Genomic DNA, 15,740 nt, shown 5'->3' on the forward strand with positions numbered 1-15,740 from the left:
TTTTAAGAACTGTAATATGAATAATATATAATATCCATAATGTATTATGCTGTGAGATTTACATAGAACTAAACACTGTTCATTTCAGAAGTTGGGGACACTCAGTAGGATTTACACCACTCACAAAAGTTAATTGGCTCTTGATGAACTACCTAGTATTTCTGTTCTTTAAGGGCAAGGTGACAGAAGAATTAAAGAAACTTAATTCTAGAGCAAACTAAAAAGATTATTAAAGTTATTTTTTGCTTACCTCTGAGGATGTCATGAATGGAAAAGAAATAGCTGAACATTTATAATACATCTGGTTTGTTCTACCTCGACTTACTGCATAACTCAACTACCTACATCAGAACTTGCTTAAAATAGATGGCAGAACTCAGCCATGGCAAAAATAAGCATCTTTTAGATAGTTTCGCTTTACCTAAGGAAAACATTTCTAAAGGGCACTTCATCCTTAATATTCTAAATAATGCTGAACACAGAATCATATGTACAGGCAGGTTTTGCCCTCATCCTCACATTCTAGTTTTATCTTCGCAATACTTCTCTACTAAATGGGTCAAGTACAGATGCTCATTCTGTGTCTGAGGAAACACCAACAAAAGCCACTGGGCTAAGGGGACCTGCGGCTAATGACTAACAGAACTCCGCCTGTAAAACCCAGACACTCTGCCCCTGTTTACTGAACAGCATTCGGGTTATACACATGCGGGACAGACTTTTCTTTACAACCGTTAAGTTCTTGACTTCAATACTTACTTGTAGCATAAACTCCATACTGATTCTGTTTTCAATCAATCTCATCACGAGGTGAGCTTTACACTGGAACATAGTGTAGTATTCCCAGGACAGCGTGTGCGGATGCTTTATTGAGAAGTGCAGATGGGATGCTGGGCTAAACAAACAAACAGGTTCACTCAACAAACCTGAATTGTAAGTAAATAGCCAGTTTCATGGCTGCATCAAGGCAACAAATCAAAAACCTCATCAGAATAGCTTAGCAATTTTCTTAACATGAGAGCAACAAAGACTAGGAAACACACACACACATACATATACACACAAATCAAAAAGAACTACATATGTAAAACAAAAACAATTATAAAATAAATGAAAAATTTCTTTCCATAATTTTCGGGTAGGAAAAAAACTTCCAAAAAAATAAAATAAAATAAAATCTGGAGGACATAAAGACCAGACTGACTATGCAAAAAAAAAAAAACAAAACTAAATTCTGACATGAAAAGACATCAATCAATAAATTAAAAGGTCAAGTCTAGTAAAAAATATTTATGACATACATGAACATTTGTCTGCAATTGTTCACTATTTCAAATAATGCTGTAGTGACTATCTTTTTACATATATGTAATTCTGTACAGCAAACACTTAAAAGTAGAATTTCTACATAACACACCCAGAACTGCTGAGTCTAAAAATTACCCATTTAAAAATTTTGATTGGTAACAACAAATTACCCTTTAAAATCACTGTACTAAATTATACTCTCAAAACTAATGTATAAGAGTAGTCATTACACTTCTTTAAAAACAGCATATTGAAATTTAAAATATTTATCAATTTGATATTTAAATACTTTTATATTTCATTATTACTTCCAAGCTTATAAGCTTTATAAGCTTATGAGCTTTAGCAACGCACAGCAATATGGAAAAGGTTAAATAAATTCCAAGGTATAATGGAATACTATATAGCTCTTAACATGGAACAAAACTAAATTAATATATGTTTGCCAAAATATATAGACATGGTTAATTTTTTTTAAAAGGACACAGTAATATGCATGTGACTGAATTACATTTTATAAATGTCATGAACACATAAAGGCAATAAAAAGGCCTATATACTGAAAGACAGTATGCCAAATGTACTATAATCACGGTCATCCCCAAGGAGAGGTTTCGGTGGGAGGGAAGGGTGTAAAACAGAGCTAAAAGGGACCTTTTAAGTTTTACTCCACACACTTCTAAACTGTTCAGTTTTCAATTTCCTCAAAGAGCATTGTTCATGCGCTGCTTTTATACATAGGTAAATTTTAAAAATTAAACACACAGCAAGAACTGAATAAATGGGAATAACCAAGGTAAAAGCACCCTGGGTAAACATTTTCACACAGCAGCAAAGCTCTCATCACATTCTGGGAAGCTGCCACACGGCAGGCAGCCGAGGGAAGAAAGGGGAAGGCGCTGTGCGTCCCGGGTGAGCGTGCACTACACACACTGGGGATGGAGCTCCGTCTCAACGGTCCTCACAGCCAACCTGCTCAAAATGGGTCAAGGGTCATCCCTGTCTCTTACACATTAGAACACACACACACACACACACACACTCTCTCTCTCTCTCTCTCTCTCTCTCTGAAACGGTAAGCAATATTCTTAGATCACAAAAATCAGTAATGACAAAATCTCCAAGTTTTTCTAACTCCAAATTCCTATGCCTTTCCGCTAACTTAATCTTGTCTCAATGGCCCTAACAAAAAAGGCTACTGGTTGTACAGTTTCAAGGTTCTTAACCTTTGTTGTGCTTTTAGACACTTAGGCAATCTGGTGAATTCTATCAGCCCCATGTGAGAAAACGGTTTAAAATGCACAAAATAAAATTTACAGGATTACAGAGAGAGTCAATGATATAAAATGCAGTTATCAGCCCTGGCTGGTGTGGCTCAGTGGACTGAGCACTGGCCTGTGAAACAAAGGGTTGCTGGTTCAATTTCTAGTCAGGGCACATGCCTGCCTGGGTTGTGGGCCACGTCCCCAGTATGGGGTGCGCAAGAGGCAACCACACATTGATGTATCTCTCCCTCTCCTTTTCCCTTCCCCTCTCTCTAAAAATAAATAGTAAAATCTTTAAAAAAACAAAATGCAGTTATCAAAATATAAAAAAGTTATGATATGCCAATATATGTGTTAGTTTATCGATGCATTAAACAGTAAGATCTAGCACTGGTCTACTGTAGTAAATCTGAGGTAGTGACGAGTGCCAAGAATATTTCAAGATATCTGCTAACAGCTATAAAATCCATGTCTACTGCTGACAAAGTCACAGCATTGTCTGTTGTCTATAAGTAAAGAAAATGTAAAATTTCACTTTATGCTTCATGAAAATATAAAAATTAATCCACATCCCCTTTAGGAATCCATGAACCCGAGGACAAACAGAATCCCTGCTAGCACCAGTATTTTATTGTATGTGGCTGTCTCCTTTGCAAGGACTTGCCAAAAAAAAAAAAAAACAAAAAAAAACAGAAAAAGAGTAGGAGAAAGGAAGAAAGGTGAGAAAGAGAAATGAAAGGAGAAAAGGAAAGGGCACATCAATAGGTACAGGCAGGATGTCTTGACACTGAAATTACTGACTCAGACTTAAAATAATTACCAGTGTTTCCATTATATGAAACCTTTTATGACAAGAGTATAATATAGTAGTATTAAAAAATTAACATGGAAAAAAGAAAAGCCGTACATTTGAAGTCTTTTTTAAACGCTGAAATCCACTTAGAGCCCTCACATGCAACAAAACAGTAACAAAAGAAGTAGGAGGAAGATCACCAGTGTCTGTGGCCCCAATACTATTATCTGCTATCACTACTGTCCCTCTGCTCTGTGGGGGCCTCGACACCACACAAACGATCCTCCAAGAGTGATCCCATAAAACCAGGTTTACAATATCATCTTCGAACAACAAACATACTTATCCTTCTCTTTTCCTCCACCAAATATGGGATGCAGTAAAACTCCGCCAGTTTTCAGTTCATATGCCACTATTTTGTCCAGCTCCTAAAGAAGATATAAAAATAGGCATCAGTGAAAATTTTTTTTACATATACATTTAAAATTTTAAGAACTGCAAGTTCTTATTTCCTGGTCTAAGAATATAAATTTATAGCCCTGGCTGGCATAGCTCAGTGGATTGAGCGCGGGCTGCGAACCAAAGCGTCGCAGGTTCGATTCCCAGTCAGGGCACGTGCCTGGGTTGCAGGCCATGGCCTCCAGCAACCGCACAGATGTTTCTCTCTCTCTCTCTTTCTCCCTCCCTTCCCTCTCTAAAAATAAATAAATAAAATCTTTAAAAAAAAGAATATAAATTTACTAAAATAAATGAAGTGTATTTGGAGAACAGTTCACGTTCTGACAAACAAAGCATACTGCGCAGCTGGCTGAATGCCAGAGCCTAAAGAGCCTCGTCTACTCTGTGACTTCAGGGTTCCTGGCAATTCTTCCTAATGGATGTTCCCAACCTCTCTACTTAGTTTTCCAAGTTTATTTCTGCCTTCTCTGTACTTGGCTTTGATGGAGAATTTAGGCAAGTAAAAAGAAATGAGGATAAAATTATGTCAAATATCAACAATTTTTTAAAAGATTTTCTTTATTTTTTAGAGAGCGGGAAAGAGAGGGAGAAAAAGAGGGAAAGAAACATCACTGTGTGGTTGCCTCTCGCACACCCCATACCGGGGACCTGGCCTGAAACCCAGGCTTGTGTCCTAGACTGGGAATCGAACCAGTGACCCCTTGGTTCTCAGGCCAGTGCTCAATCCACTGAGCCACACCAGCCAGAACAGGAATCAACATTTTAAAATTCCTCCAGTATTCTCCAATATGACATACATCAAAGTTTAAAAAAGAGAGAGAGAGACAACACAATCGTGCTTGAAATTCATGACGAGTTTAAACAATGTACAATCAGGACAGAGAAGTGGTAAAAGCCACAGTGAAGTGGTTGAAAGCTGGGTCTAAACCCGGCTCTACCACTTACTAGCTGTGGAACTCTGGTCAAATGACTTAACCTCTCTGTGCCCGTTTCCTCATCTGTAAAATGGGGTAACAACAGAGTAGTTAGGAAGATTGACCTAGTTAGCATTTATAAAATGTTTGGAAAAGTGCCCGATACACGGTAAAGTACTATATGTCATTTTCCTTCATTAACAGTTTTCGAAATGGAGAGTGAACTATTCAGTTCTAGATACAGAAATTCTCTCACAGTTCTAAATGTCTGAAATCTTTTACAATTACCTCTGGCTTAAGTTCAGGTTTGGATGATGAAGATAAATAAAATGAGAAAAGGGGGAAGGTGGAAGGGTCTATTTAATAAGGACATGAAAAGCTAACATTTTTCCAACTGAGAAGAAAGAAGCTAAATAAGCATGATATGATTAAATTGTGTAAGTACATGAATAGAATGGGCTATGCAAAATATAGTTGATTTTTTTCTTCTGGGCCAAATCTTTGAGTAGCAGGAAAAAGACCAAGAACGGCCGGAGCATAAATGCAACGAAAAGCTGGCCAGCACACAGCCGGCACTTACTATGCATAAGGCACCGTGCATATTACAGGTTATGATGTCTCATAATCCCCATCCATGGGGTGGATTAGATACTAACACTACTCTCCTTACACAGATTAACCAAAGTAACAAAGCTTGTAAATGTATGAGGCGGACTGCAGAGCAATCTGACTCCGGAACCTGGGCTCTAAGTCTAAACCAATGTAGGAAGCAGAGGAAAACATTAAAAATGAGAAGCAGGAACACTGACTAACTTGATGATTAAGGAAATACTCTCTTCCTTAGCAAAGAAGTTTTTAGAGGCCAACACTGACGATGGAAACTGAAAAAAACAGACCATCAGTCTCTCTCGGTATAGGGATGCTCATTTTCCGGGGCAAAACTCAGAGCCTCTGAATGACAGTAAGTGTTTTACAATGACTGAAAACGAAGGACATGCAACTTGGAAATCAGGGGAACCTAAGTGGGTAACGGATCTACTTAGCTTACCTCTTTGATCCAGTGGCGGTATTCATTAACACCGAAAGTTTTTTTCATCCAAAGTCCGTAGATATAGCCTGAAATCCCCTTCAGTACCCACTCATCAGACCTAAGCGAGAAGTAAAAATATGAACTTTAATCATAAAAAATTCTTCAGCTAAAACGGAGGTTAACAGGTGTAATGTAGACTTCTCTACCTCCTAAAGAAAGTGAAAGTTAGTAACAAATCATTTGGTTTCCCCACTTCTTCCAGCTGAATTCCACTTGTACCCTCTTCACATCTGGCTTCGCCTCCAGCTGTGGGACTGATGCACAGTCTTAGGTCGGCACCACGCGCCTGCACGCCGCTTCCCTCTCGCCCAGCTTTGTCCCCACCGTCTGCCTCAGACACTCACGTGCCTGTGGCCAGGACTGTCCTGCTGAATTCTTCAAGTCCACACTCTGTTATTACCAACCCCATGCACAGTTATCAGTGGGTACCCAAGACCTGATGGTAAATTACTTAACCAATGTTCTCCATTTCTCAGGAAGAAAGGCAAGTGACACCATTCATTTATTCACTCGTATCTTTATCCATTCATTTATTTGTTCATTCAAGCATTTCACCTACCATGCTCCAGGCACTATTCTTTTTTTCTTTTATTAAAGATTTTATTTATTTTTAGAGAGGGGAAAGGAGGGAGAAAGAGAGGGAAACAGCGACTGGTTGCCTTTCTCACGCCCCCAACTGGGAACCTGGCCTGCAACCCAGGCACGGGCCCTGACCAGGAATCAGACTGGCAAGTTTTCAGTCCGCAGGCCGGTGCTCAATCCACTGAGCCACACCAGCCAGGGCCAGGTACTGTTCTTTAGTGAAATTATGTGATTTTAAGAAAGTTACAAATCCAGGTTCGATTCCCAGTCAGGGCACACGCATGGGTTGCAGGCCACGGCCCCCAGCAACTGCACTTTGATGTTTCTCTCTCTCTCTCTCTCCCCCTCCCTTCCCTCTCTAAAAATAAATAAATAAAATCTTTTTTAAAAAGTTACAAATCTATGATCAAAAATTAAAAAATTAAAAAAAAATAAAGTTATAAATCTAGAGGCTTTACCCTCTGCCCTCTCTCCTCCCACAAGAGAGGGGAAAAAAACCCTATTTACATACTATTTATAACACAGAATGGTCACAGTTATAGATATAATCTTAACAGTGTTTCCTGTGTTTCTTCATCTCAAGTTAATGAAAACGAAAATAAAAACTGTTCTTATCTCTTACCTCATTCAAGTAAATTAGTACAAAGCCAGGCACTAGCAGGAAAATCTCTATCTCATTATCTCTGTTGTAGAGGACCTTGAACATTACCAGCTGATTGAGCACTGACATCAGATTCTAACTATATAGTTTTCTGTACATTCAAGTCCTTTTACCTACAGTATTCACTCAGTTTCTTAAGAAGTTTTGCTGTCAACTTCCAGCCAAGATGGAGGCATAAGTAGATATACTTTGCCTCCTCTAACAACCAAAAGAAGGACAACGACCAGTTTAAAAACAAAAAACAATCAGAACTGCCAGAAAATCTAACTGTATGGGAGTCCGACAACCAAGGATTTAAAGAAGAAACATTCATCCAGACTGGTAAGAGGAGTGGAGACAGGCAGCCAGGGCACAGAAGTGGCATAGCAAGGTGGTGGGCGGCTGGCAGACTGTGTGGTCCCATATTTGCATGCAGATAAACCGGGAGGAACAACTGGGAAGCAAGACAGACCATGCAACCCAGGGTTCCAGTGCGGGGAAATAAAGCCTCAAAACCTCTGGCTGTAAAAATCTATAGAGATTGCAGCGGTGGGAGAAACTTCCAGCCTCACAGAAGGGTCTGTTGGAGAGACCCACAGGGTCCTAGAACACACACAAAACAATCAGCACCAGAAGGGCTTAATTTGCTTGTAGATAGGAGAAGTGACTGAAAGATGGCTGAGATCAGAGTAAGTGGCAGTGTTCCCTCTCTGACCCCTCCCCCACATACAGTGCCACAATGTAGCAAAGTGGGTTGCCCTGCCCTGGTGAATACCTAAGGCTCCGCTCCCCCCTTACTACGTAACATGTGTGCCAAGACAAAAAAATATGGCCCAAATGAAAGAACAGATCAAAGCTCCAGAAAAAGAACTAAGCCACAAGGAAAGAGCCAACCTATCAGATGCGGAGTTCAAATCACTGGTTATCAGGATGCTCACAGAAATGGTTGACTATGGTTGTAAAATAGAGGAAAAAGTAAGGGCCATGAAAAGTAAAATAAAGGAAAATATACAGGGAACCAACAGTGATGGGAAGGAAACTGAGACTTGAATCAACAATTTGGAAGAGAAGGAAGAAATAAACATTCAGCTGGAACAGAAAGAAACAAGAATTAAAAAAAAAATGAGGAGAGGCTTAGGTACCTCTGAGACAACTTTAAACGTTCCCACATCCGAATCATAGGGTGCCAGAAGGAGAAGAGGAAGAGGAAGAAATTGAAAACTTATTTGAAAACATAATGAAGGAGAACTTCCCCAGTCTGGCAAAAGAACCAGACTTCTAGGAAGTCCGGGAAGCTCAGAGAGTCCCCAAGAAGTTGTATTCAAGGAAGCACACACCAAGGCATATCATAATTACATTATCCAAGATTAAAGAAAAGGAGAGAATCTTAAAAGCAGCAAGAAAAAATGTATACTCATTATTTTTCTTTAAATATGTATAGAATAGTGTCTTTAAGATGAACTGCTGTCGTTAGCACAAAAGTCAGCTTACACCGCAGGAAAGAAAAGAAAAAGAAAATTTCTCAATTCTTTTTCTCAGTAGTTGTAAACTTTGAAGTTACTTACCAAGACATCCTGGATATGAAACAGCCGAAAAACTGCTGGGCCAAGGACTGCGCTAAACACCTTCTGGTCAAAGGTGTCTCGTCTATAATCATGGCACTATGCAACAGATTTGTGCTGGAAGTCAAGAGAGACAGCTGGTTATCACGAAGAAATAAACAATTATTGAGTCAAAAACGAAATAATCACACTTTTAAAATAACAGAATTTAAGTTAGGCATAAAAAAGACTAGAATATTCTCCCAAAGGTCTTTTGCATCTTTTCAAAATTTAGCTTAAACACATAATCTTGATATATTTTGCTTAAAGCAAAGACTGCACTGTTTCCCACTGATTTCCATGAAAATATATTTTCGGGAGGGTGAGTGGGAAACATCATCAGTCAAATATGTTAATTAGAAACTAATCCTCCTACAAAGACCCCTTCTAATTTGAATGGAAATTAAATTTTTCCTTACAAAAAACTTCCTTCCAAATTTTTTCTTACAGAAAAATTGACAATATAAGTGAATATTTAAGTAGTGCTTAAAAAACCAAACCTCTCACCAGTTATCCACAAAATAACTTGTATATTTTCCAAATTTGCATAATCAGAAAAGAGACTTTAAAAAATATGTAAGGCATTAATATCAGTTAATTCTGGGTAAAAATAGTATGACTGTTTTGGGTTATTCTAAAATTTTCTTCTTTATACTTTTTATATTTTTTAATTTTAAAAACACTAGCTTTTCTACAAAGCTAACCATAATTAAAGTTCAACACATCTTGAAATTGACCATAATATGAATAACTTGTCTTTGAATCATTGTCCTAAGTAAGCCTTGCAAATCTAGGGCCAAACCAACCTAAAAATGCTCATGGAGGCATAAGCAGCGACTTCGACATAAGCCTCATCAACGAACACAGTCTTAAAGCAGGAGTATGGGTATCGACACGTAAGAATTTCTTCATAAAACTCAAACACTTCATGAAGATACGATGTGGTATGTTTAAGCAACGGAAGAAGTTGGGGTAAACAAAAATGAGTAACCTGAAAATAAAAGCAAGGAAGAAGATCATTAAATAAATTAACTTTAACATTTTATATTTCCTAAATATCTACAATTGAGATAGACTGAAATGTTCATGTAAATCCTTCTTTCCCTTTTCACAAATTCATGGTACTAAAAGAAAATGCCAGCATAACATCAGAGATTACTTTTACTATATTAACAAAATATTTATTGTATTTAAAAATCCAAGTTATGATGGATTGTAAGTCTGTAAAGTGCTTTTAAACCCAATGAAATAAAACTTGGGTTCCAAATAAAGTTGAAATTCTTCTGCATATGCATATGAAGCAAAAAACATTTAAATCTCCAAGACTTTTAGATTTACCTTTGATATGTAAGTATCTAACCTAGTGAACATTGCATGTCACAGTGTTATCTTAGTAATTAATCGTCAATGTTAATCATACTATCTTTACTGCACACCGAGAAAAATTACCATAGCCTTTTTTCCTTCACCATCTCAACCACATACAGAAAGTTGCAGGAAGTTTATTACTTGTTATGAGGTAAGAAATGCCTACAATAGAATGAGTAATTCTGACTTTCTCACTAGGCTACATCATGCCTTGGACACGACATACAAATATCACATTCCATCTCACTGTCCCAATTTAGGATTCTGTGCCAAGTCAATGGCATCAACAAGGTCAGAGTTCACTCTTACTGACCTGAGCTAATGTTTCTGAATTGGACAGAAGTTTGGTAGGTAAGGAGAGGAAAAGAGGACATCCCAAACAGTGTCAGAAATAGGAAGAAGTAAGAAATGATCAGGAAAATCTAAGTAAACTATATTGATGATATGAACACAAATAAGAAAGTATAAGAAAAAAGCTAAAAAGGAATATCAGGGTCGAATTTTAGAAGATCTCAAAAGCCATTCTAAAGAGTTCTGTTTACTGCAGGATTGTGGAGGCAAGGAAAGTTTAAACGTATGATAAAAATTACTCTTCTGACAGCAATATAAAAGACAAGTTCAGAGACAACCATAATAGTGAGGGACGAAAATGTATGTATTATTATTGGGCAGAGCCCAAACTGCATCATGGTTAATTAACACTCCTCTTGGTTCACAAACAAAAAATAAAACACACCCCCTAAAAAGAATTCACCTTCAGACAAACCTACATGATTGCCTCTACTGATATTGGGGCAAAAATGAAAACTATTTGAGACAGGGAAAAAGATATGGGCTCTAAGTATTCAAGAAAAATACCTGACTGTCATTTACCTTTCTCTCATGCTATGGTTCAGAGTGGTAAAAAGAATTCTTCCAAAATACAGAGTAGGTACTAATCAAATGTTGATTTTAAGGTTGATCAGTTACCAAAGATAATAAAATTCACTGCCAATCTTATCAGTAAATACACTTTTCAGAGACACTGTCAAGACAGTAAAAGCAAAGCTCTTCACAAAATATCTTGGATATTTTCCAAGAGTGATTTCAAAAATCTTGTGAATTTCAGGAAAGCAAACAAAAGAGCAGACCAAGGAACTCACCCACAGTCTAAACCTAGCTGCCCTCATTTTTGCTCACATAACTCAAAGAAATGCTGTTGAGATATACATGGTCAAGTATAACCTTACATTAAAAATAATAACTAAAACTGAAAACATAAAGGACTAATAGTAAATAATAAACTCATTCAAATGGTACTTTACATGTGTACAGTAGCCAAGAGGGTCAACAAGCAATGAATCGCTTTCTAACCGTCAGCAGTCTCACGCTTGGGGAAATATAAAAACACTATCTGACGTATAAATTGATCAATGATTTACTGAAGGATGTGGGCCAGAAGGAAACTGGAAGAAGTCTTCATGAGTGTGTTGAACAAAATTCTAACCCTGCCTCAGCCTATTCTCTTTTCCTCTACATACGGCAGTGAGAACACACTTGATCTTTCATTCTCAACTGCAATTTTTCAGACCCAGGCATGGGACTGTAGCATTCACAAATATACGCCAGACAAAAAGATGACCGTGATAATGAACATAATTAGTTGCAAAAATCAAGCTATATACTCTAATCAAAGTATACTTGAAGCTTTTTTGAATGCAAAGTCCTCTGCTGAAAAAAAAAATCTGAAGTTCATCTATAGTATGACAATATTTTGAAAGGAATTCATTCAGGAATTCAAATCATTAAAAATGTATCAGACAAGGGAACCTTTTCTTTCTAGTGATATTTCTGACAGTTAAAAGAAGAGCTAACAAAACCTCAGTATTTCACTAATACCCTTCTTTTTCTCAGGAGGGAAAGGGTATAAGGAGAAGGAGGAGTAAGAAGCCATACCTCATGCATGTACGGATCTACAAGTATCTCGAAAGGTCCGATGGCCAAGGAGATATTTGACGCGGCTGTGGGAATGGTCAGCATGTAATGGAAGGTCTTCTTCCTCATATCATGGGTGTACACTGTCTCCACCAAATCTCCGTTGGAAACAGCCACCATTGCAGCATCTACTGTAAACTCTAATTTCCACGTACACAATTCAGAGTACGAGTCAACACATGGGAACCAAAACCTAGAAGGAAGACCGGCAGCATAAGAAATAGGTTGGAAGTGGAACCTACGTCGTTTTCCCCATGTATCAACTATTTTAACGTTCACAGAACATCCACAAAAAGGTTGAGCTATCTGACTACTGAAGCTGTAAACTGTACAACCTGAAAGAAAGTGATTAAAGACAGAAACATGTCTCCAAATATCGTTTGGCAATATTAAGTAAATATATCGTGTGGTACCTTCAGTTCAAACCCTCAAAAGAAGTAAGCAATTCTTAGTTTGCAATCTTTAAATTAGAAACAGAGTAAGTTTCACTTGTACATTCCCCTTAGTTTTGATTCAGCGTTCGTTTCCACACAATTATTGTTCAGAATCTATTTCGTACATTAGAAAACTGTTTTGGAGTATACAATGCATTGTGCGGATTCAAACAGTGCTGGTAAAGCCATACATGAATGTCTAGTTGACTTTCCACTAGTTCAGGTCAGGTTTTACTATGTACCCGAGTTTGTACTCGGTACTGAGACAACAAACAACTGTACGGTATCATCCCTGGCTTGGAGAAGTTAGTAATCTGAGGGGAAAATTCTTATTATAAAGCAGTATTTCAGTAAGATGTAATGAACTGTAGAACTATGAGAATAAACAACTACACACAGTGAAGCTAAATCTCACGATCACCACGTTCAGCAAAAATGCCAGCGATAAAGGGCATGATGCATATGCTTGCATGCACCGTATTTTGCCGCATAAAATGCGCGCCCATTCTTTTAGTGCTGTTCGTGTATGATGCACGCCCTTATTTTTCCCTCAAAAATTTGGGCAAGTGTGCATTGTATACAGCAAAATATGGTATGTAAAATTCAAAAACAGGTGTACATAATCTGTGCTATTTTAGAAATGAGAATAGTGATTATCCTACAGCAGGAGAGTATCAGGTAGGGACACAATGGATGGAAGTGAGTGGGAGGGGGAACTCTGAGATGCTGGTAACATTCTTTTTCTTGAAGCGAGTGTTGATTGCATGGCTTTGTGCACTTGTGTGAATTTACTGAGCTTTCTACATACAACTTGTGTAGTTTTCTATGCTTTACTTCAACATAAAGTTAAAAAAGTAAAAGAACTGAGATGATTTTAGGACAGTAGACTTGCATATGAGAGAGAAAAGGAAGGACATACGATTGAGGAGGAAAAACAAATGGAACAAGACTCAGAAGAGGAAGAACAAGTTTGGGAGGTCAAGCTGGCACTTTTCATTTTACACTAAATATGTATACTATATTTACATAGAAAAATACAACTGAAAAATAAAATGAACTGAAATGCATCAGAATGAATAGCGTACCTTGTGGAATTCTGATACCCACAAGAGAAGACGTGGGCACCTCTCTCTGCCATACTTCCCTCCACACTGGGTACCACAAAATGAAGGCCTCCTTTTGGCTGATCCAACGAAAAATTGATGTGGATCTTTAGCACCTTTAATTCTGCAATAAATGAATGCACACATACAATGATACATAAGTACATAATTAAGCAATGGTGGTCTATGGAACAAGGGCAGACTTACACTGGACATGAAATAGGAACCAGAGGCCCAGTTTTACATGAAAAACCACACTACTTCACCCCGTTTTGGCTTTCCCAATCTCTCCGTCTTGGCGAACTCAGCAGCCTGCCTTTACCCAACTGCAGTCACTGCTATGTTCTCCCAAGACGCAGCTCTGGTAATGCTGCGTCCTCACGCCAACACTCCTGACAATGCTACACTGCCTAAAGGAAAAACTTCAAAACTCTCACAGGGGACACTTAAGTCCTTCTGGATCCAATTCCAAACTCATGTTTCAGGCCAAATATGTGGTGACAGAAAAAGCTCTGACGTTGGGTGGTGAGCCCACAATGCACTATACAGATGATGCATCGCAGAACTGTGCACTGAAATCCGTATCATTTTATTGACCAGTGTCAGCCCAGTAACTTTAATTTTTTTAAAAAATAAAAGGACACAGAAGCCCAAAATAAATAGAAATAAAAACAAAACCAGACTGACTGACAAAATATGTTCGCTGATTATATCACCCCAGCAGACTTTGGGGAGTAGGTGAATGAAGGAGGAGTGATGGAAAAGCCTACTCAAGAATTCACATTACGCATCATTTATTATGTTTTTGGTCTTGTCTGATTTCTACAGAATAAATGTGCTTTTACAGTTAGGTTAAAGTTTCTTTTAATTCCCCCCCAAACCTTATAACACAGGAAATATCTTCAATCTCTGAACATAAAATGATGACCTTCCATGCCTGTCCCCTGAATTGGGTAAACCTCTCCCCACACTGGGAAAAAACACCCTCACGTATAAAAACTACCAAAAATATACAAAATCAAAACAAAATGTCTGCTGTGGTCGGTGTGGCTCAGTGGATTGAGCACCAGCCTATGACCTGAAAGGACACCGGTTCGATTCCTGGTCGGCGCACAGGCCCGGGATGCAGGCCAGGACCCCGGTGGGGGCACGTGCAAGGAAACCAACCACACATCGATGTTTCTCTCCCCTTCTTCTCCCTCCCTTCCCCGCTTTCTAAAAATAGATAAATAAAACCTTAAAAAAATGTCTTTTACTTCCCTAACATGGTTAATTAGTATAAGGCCAAATAAAAGTATTATATGTAACACTTTCATAATAATAAAATAATTACAATATATACTAATCATATGATACATATTATACATAATTATTATAATGGCCATATATTTATTTGAGAAAATAAGAATTTAGAAATAATGAGACTATGCTCAAAAGCATGCAGAGTGAATGCTGGAAACTCTATGTTCTAGCCTTGACTCAACTACTAATCAGTGACCTTCCGCAGTTCACCTACTCCCTTTGGACTTCAGAGACTTTCCTGTAAAAGGAAGACATTAAACCAAATAATTGTTTAGGATCCCTCCTGCTATAAAATGCTGTAATTCTAAACTGATTTGATATTGTGTGGGTTCTCAAGTCGTGACAAACTATTCCATCCATCTAATTTGTTTTTACAACTTTCACTTGAAAAACAGCAGTGAAATGAGCTGATTTTTGTCACAGCCTTGACTGCTGTTTTCCCATTAGCCTGTGATCCAATCCTTTGTGGAAAAAAAAAAAAAAGATTCCAACTTGGGTATATTTCAATGTACAATTTTGACATTATTTTCATGTGAAAGTTCTAGTCACTGAATCTAATGGAATTGAGTTACACAGTCAACATATTCATGGTGTCTTACCATCAACGTGTTTCCATAACTCCGACGGAACCTTAATGCAAAGTTCTCCATTTCCCGCATCGGGATCCACAGCACTCACGGCAGCGGCGTACGCATTGGAAAAATAATTGAGATTTCTCCTGGGGGGTTAAAAGAAAACATTAACAATAAGCCATATAGTTCACCAAGCATCTTCTTACATATGTGATACCATTTGTTTGAAAGCATTACATTATCTTACATAATTCGTAAGAACATTTTAGGCAAGTACTTGTTGCTCTACTCAACGTCACTAAAACTACTGAACTACAAACTCAGTGATCTATCGT

General features: G+C 37.9%; 1 protein-coding gene across 4 annotated transcripts in view; it reads right to left on the reverse strand.

The window, feature by feature from the left end:
* The window catches only part of TAF2 (TATA-box binding protein associated factor 2), a 53,733-nt gene that overhangs the window by 33,179 nt on the left and 4,814 nt on the right, over nt 1-15,740 (reverse strand). For 3 of the 4 annotated variants that reach the window (XM_028533919.2, XM_028533920.2, XM_036031378.1), the window contains exons 4-11: nt 15,433-15,551; nt 13,514-13,655; nt 11,956-12,187; nt 9,459-9,643; nt 8,617-8,730; nt 5,788-5,887; nt 3,709-3,794; nt 760-895 (exon numbers count right to left, since the gene is read on the reverse strand). In XM_028533919.2, the coding sequence (XP_028389720.1) occupies nt 760-895; nt 3,709-3,794; nt 5,788-5,887; nt 8,617-8,730; nt 9,459-9,643; nt 11,956-12,187; nt 13,514-13,655; nt 15,433-15,551 (1,114 nt within the window). Of the gene's footprint in view, nt 1-759; nt 896-3,708; nt 3,795-5,787; nt 5,888-8,616; nt 8,731-9,458; nt 9,644-11,955; nt 12,188-13,513; nt 13,656-15,432; nt 15,552-15,740 lie in introns of those variants that run through there. The other variant, XM_036031379.1, reaches the window with a different exon arrangement.

The sequence above is a fragment of the Phyllostomus discolor genome, chromosome 7 (genome assembly GCF_004126475.2).
Source record: "Phyllostomus discolor isolate MPI-MPIP mPhyDis1 chromosome 7, mPhyDis1.pri.v3, whole genome shotgun sequence".
NCBI lineage: Eukaryota > Metazoa > Chordata > Mammalia > Chiroptera > Phyllostomidae > Phyllostomus > Phyllostomus discolor.